Source organism: Plasmodium gaboni, chromosome 12 (genome assembly GCF_001602025.1).
Source record: "Plasmodium gaboni strain SY75 chromosome 12, whole genome shotgun sequence".
NCBI classification, from domain to species: Eukaryota; Apicomplexa; class Aconoidasida; order Haemosporida; family Plasmodiidae; genus Plasmodium; species Plasmodium gaboni.
Window position 1 is genome coordinate 1,286,605 of NC_031492.1, and position 4,635 is coordinate 1,291,239.

Here is a 4,635-nt window from a genome sequence, read left to right on the forward strand (position 1 = left end):
AAAAAAAAAAACCATATAAAATAGAAAATAATGTACATAAAAAAATAAAAAAAAAAAAAAAAGGAGGAAGAAAAAAAAAAAAAAAATGGGTTTAATTCGAAAAAAATTTTAAAAAAAAAGAAATAAAAGAGAAACAAAAATTAAAGTAAAAAAAAAAAAAAAAAAAAAAAAAAAAAAATACATACATACATATATATATATATAAAGAAACAAAAACAAAGTGCCAAATAAAAAAAATTAATTATTTTTGATTATTTTTTTTTAATACAATATATAAATACATATACATATATATGTAAAGAAACAAAAACAAAGTGCCAAATAAAAAAAATTAATTATTTTTGATTATTTTTTTTTAATACAATATATAAATACATATACATATGTATTTATTTATATTAATATTCACATTTTTTTTATTATTTTTTTTATTTATATATTATATATAATTAATTCAAAAAAAAAAAAAAAAAAAAATTTGGGCATATAATTAAAAAATTGCATATAAATATATAATGTGTCTATAAATATTATGTCAATAAATATTTTTGTCAATATATAATATGTCAATCAATATTTTTGTCAATATATAACATGTCAATAAATATTTTTGTCAATAAATTATATGTCAATAAATAATAATATGTATATGTTTATATATATACATAATTTTTTTTTTCTTTTATATATATATATTCATTCATATTTCAATTATTTCATTTTTTTTTTTTTTTTTTTATCATTTTCATAAAGAAACAAATATATGTTTAATTAAGTATGAATTTTCTTTTCTTTATATTTCATTTTTTTTTTATTTTTCATTTCTATTTTGTATTTACGTTGTAATATTTTAATTAAAACTAAAAAAGAAACACATATAAATATGTATACAAAAAAAAAAATATATATATATATACATATATATATAATTATATTATAAAAAAAATAAAATAAGAAGAAAAAAAAATTTTTTTTTTTTTGCACGCATTTTTTATATTAACATTTTTTATATTAACATTTTTTATATTAACATTTTTTATATTAACATTTTTTGTAACCACAAAAAGTCATAAGAAAGTTAGCGTGTCCACTAGATATAGATCGTAGAATGGAAGAGTAATTATGTGTAAACTGCACAGGAATGATTGCATATATTTTCATAAGTTTAAAATCTGATTCTTTATTTTTCATTATTTGTATAATATTACCGTTTCTATATTGTATTAAATCCTTTACAATGATCCCAGTATATGCTTCATCTGTTTGTATTAGAATTAAAGATAATGGATTAACAATTTGTATATTTGCTTTTTTTATCATTTCATAATATAAATGATTACATGCATATTTAGCTACAGCTGTAGTTGAACTATCAAATATTTTTAAGTTTTTTATTATTATTTCTGTATTGATAATATTTCCATTAGTATGATATCCATTACTTAAACAATTTCTTAAAGATATAATACAACTATTTAAAATATTATCATACACATTTTTTTTTTTTTTATTCATTTTTTTTAAATCATCAATGTATAATAATACATCTTTATGAACAGTAACACTGCTTTCAAATAAATTATCATAATTGTAGTTTAAGAGATATTCATCGATATCATCATCATCATCATTATCACAAAGGAGTTCAGATTCATCATCAATACATTGTTTATTGTCATCTTCCTTTATATTATCCTTCAAATTTGTTTTGTCATGACTATCATTATACATATGAACCCAATTTTTTACACCCTTTGTATCATATATTGACTTTGAATTTTCTAACTTTATATTATTATATAAATAATTTCTTTTTTTATCATTTTCTGTAATATCTTTTATTTCTTTTATTTCTTTTATTTCTTTTATCTCTTTTATTTCCATATTATCCAATATGTTAGTATTATCATCTTCATCATAATTTTGCATACCACCATTTATTGTGGATATATACATTTTTTTATTTTCTTCAAAATTTATATCATCATCTAATGACAATTTGGTACCTTTATCGAGCTTATCCGCAATATTTATATTATTATTATCATAACTATTAGATACATTATTTTTTTTTTTTTTTTCAGATGATAAGAGGTGTGAAATATTTTCATGTTTTAATACATCTTGGATATAACTAGGAATATCTATAAATTCATCTTTTTCTTTTATAATAAATCCAACTATAATAGTAGAAAAAGTTGAACCAACTTTCATTTCTTTTTTTATACTATTCTCATAATATCCTTGAATATATTCTTTCTGAACTATTTCAACTTGACTCGTTTTGATATCTATATTATAATCATTTTTTATTTTATCTATAATAACTTCAATATTTAATATTCCTATAGAGCCAATAACTAATTTATTATTTTTATCAGTAAAGACTAAGATACTATTATCTTCTAGACATATTTGTTTTAAAATATTTTTTAATTCTTTTTCTTTTTTATATTCCTTTGGTTCGATAGCACATGTACATACTATGATATTCTTACTAATCCGTTTTTTATAACTTTTTAAAAAATATAACCATTGCTTATTTTTTATTTCATCTTTTAATAGTTTATATATATCATTGAAAAGATATATATTATTATGTCCATTGAATATATTATTCTGTGAATATTTTTCTTCAAATATGGTAGGATTATTTCCATCTTCTTTATAATGTTTGTTATATAACTCATTGAAATTATTTTCTATATTATTACTATGGATATATTCATTTTTTTTTTTATTATATTGAACCGTTTGGTCTTCACTAGAAAAATCATTATTATTATGCAATGATTTTTCATTTACTTTCTCACATATTATATCACATAGAATAATATCTTCAAAACCTCTTACCATGCCAATATCGTTAGTATCTAGTATATTCGTTGTGATATATCTATCTGCTTTTACCTTATAAATACCTTTTACTATTTCTGTTTTTTTATTTCTAAGATTCAGCAATTTGGCGTTTTTAGTTAGTTTCCCTTTAAATACCTTACAGAATGTATTGAACCCATTTTTTTCATTTGATAATTTGAATATAAATATTATGGTTTTATATATGGAGTTCAATGTTTTTTTATTATTAAAAATTATATTGTTCTTTATAAGATTGTTATGGTTATATGTTATATCAGATGGATACATATCTGATTGGTTACCACATTTTTTGTTTTGATAAATATTATTGTACTTGTCTTTATTTATTTTTTCGTAAGATAAAAAAGGAGTTTCATTTGGATTTGCATGTGTAGTAGCTTCTTTGTCATGCTTATTTTCCTTCCCCTTCTCATTAATAATAATATTATTATTATTATTATGAGTTATATAATCTAACAATATATGTACACCATAAGATTGCAGAGCACTTCCAGAAAAAATCGGAAATATGTACTTTTTATCTATACATGAAGATAAAGAATTTTTTATATGTTCATATGCAATTGGTATATTATTTAAATACTTATATTCAATAGTGTTGTCTAAATCACATAAAATTTCTATAATTTCTTCTCTTTTTTTTATAATATAATCTATAATATCATCATTTAAAACATTAACAATATTTATATTGTTCTTATTTTTATTCTCTTTTGATAATGTATCTGATTTAGGATTTATCATAGAGAAATGAGAACATAATTTCTTTTCATATATACTTCCTTCTAATAAATTTTTTAAAAAGTAAGAATGATACATAAAGGTTTGACCATAATTAATCTGTGGATATGAATATAAAACCATAGAAGGGATATCTAATATATATTTTAATTTTTTATTTTCATATATTGGATATGTTATAAGTACACCTTTTTTAGTTAATCGAGTTTTTATACTCAAAAAATTAGAATCAATATCTATATGATTTATATCCATTTTATTTAGAAAAAAAAAAATAGGAAGATTTTCTTTAATGTATCTAAATATATTTATCGTTTGAATTTGTACTCCTTCTTTAGAATCTATAACAATAATGCATTTATCTAATACACATAATGATATATACGTTTCATTACTAAAATCTATATGTCCAGGTGTATCAATTAAATTTACTTTTATTTTATTCCATTCAAAACATGAATAAGCACTCTTAATAGTTATTCCTCTTTCTCTTTCTTGTTTTAAAAAATCTAATTGTGTATTCTGATCATTTATATTACCCTTAACCTTTATCTCTTTAGATTGATATAATATATCTTCAGATATTGTCGTCTTCCCTGCATCAATATGTGCTAAAATTCCTATGTTTACTAATTTATTACTAAAAAAACGTTTTTTATATTTACAAAAGAAATTTATATATACGCAAACTCTTTTAAACATTTATCTCAAGGTTGGGATAAGCATATAGGTGTAGAAATTAAAAACTCGATACTAAAAAAAAAAAAAAAAAAAAAAAAAAAAAAAAAAATTAGTAAGCGTCGTAAATTTATAATTTATTAAACATATTCATCATCACGAAAAGAAAAAAATATATAAGAAATAAAAGGAATAAATATAAAATAATCTAGTTTGTTTACTTATACAATATATATATATATATATTATATAAGAGTAGCACATGTACACTTAATCTTTTATAATATAACATATATAATTTATATACAATATATTTATTTATTTATAATTATTAAT

General features: G+C 18.9%; 1 protein-coding gene across 1 annotated transcript; it reads right to left on the bottom strand.

Moving 5' to 3' along the window:
• Positions 1-1,041: 1,041 nt before the first annotated feature.
• On the bottom strand, positions 1,042-4,323 carry PGSY75_1235400 (putative tetQ family GTPase; the record flags this gene model as incomplete). Its single annotated transcript, XM_018786927.1, has 1 exon — positions 1,042-4,323. One exon carries the CDS (start codon positions 4,321-4,323, stop codon positions 1,042-1,044), a length of 3,282 nt encoding a protein of 1,093 aa, XP_018640792.1.
• Between the last annotated feature and the right edge of the window lie 312 nt (positions 4,324-4,635).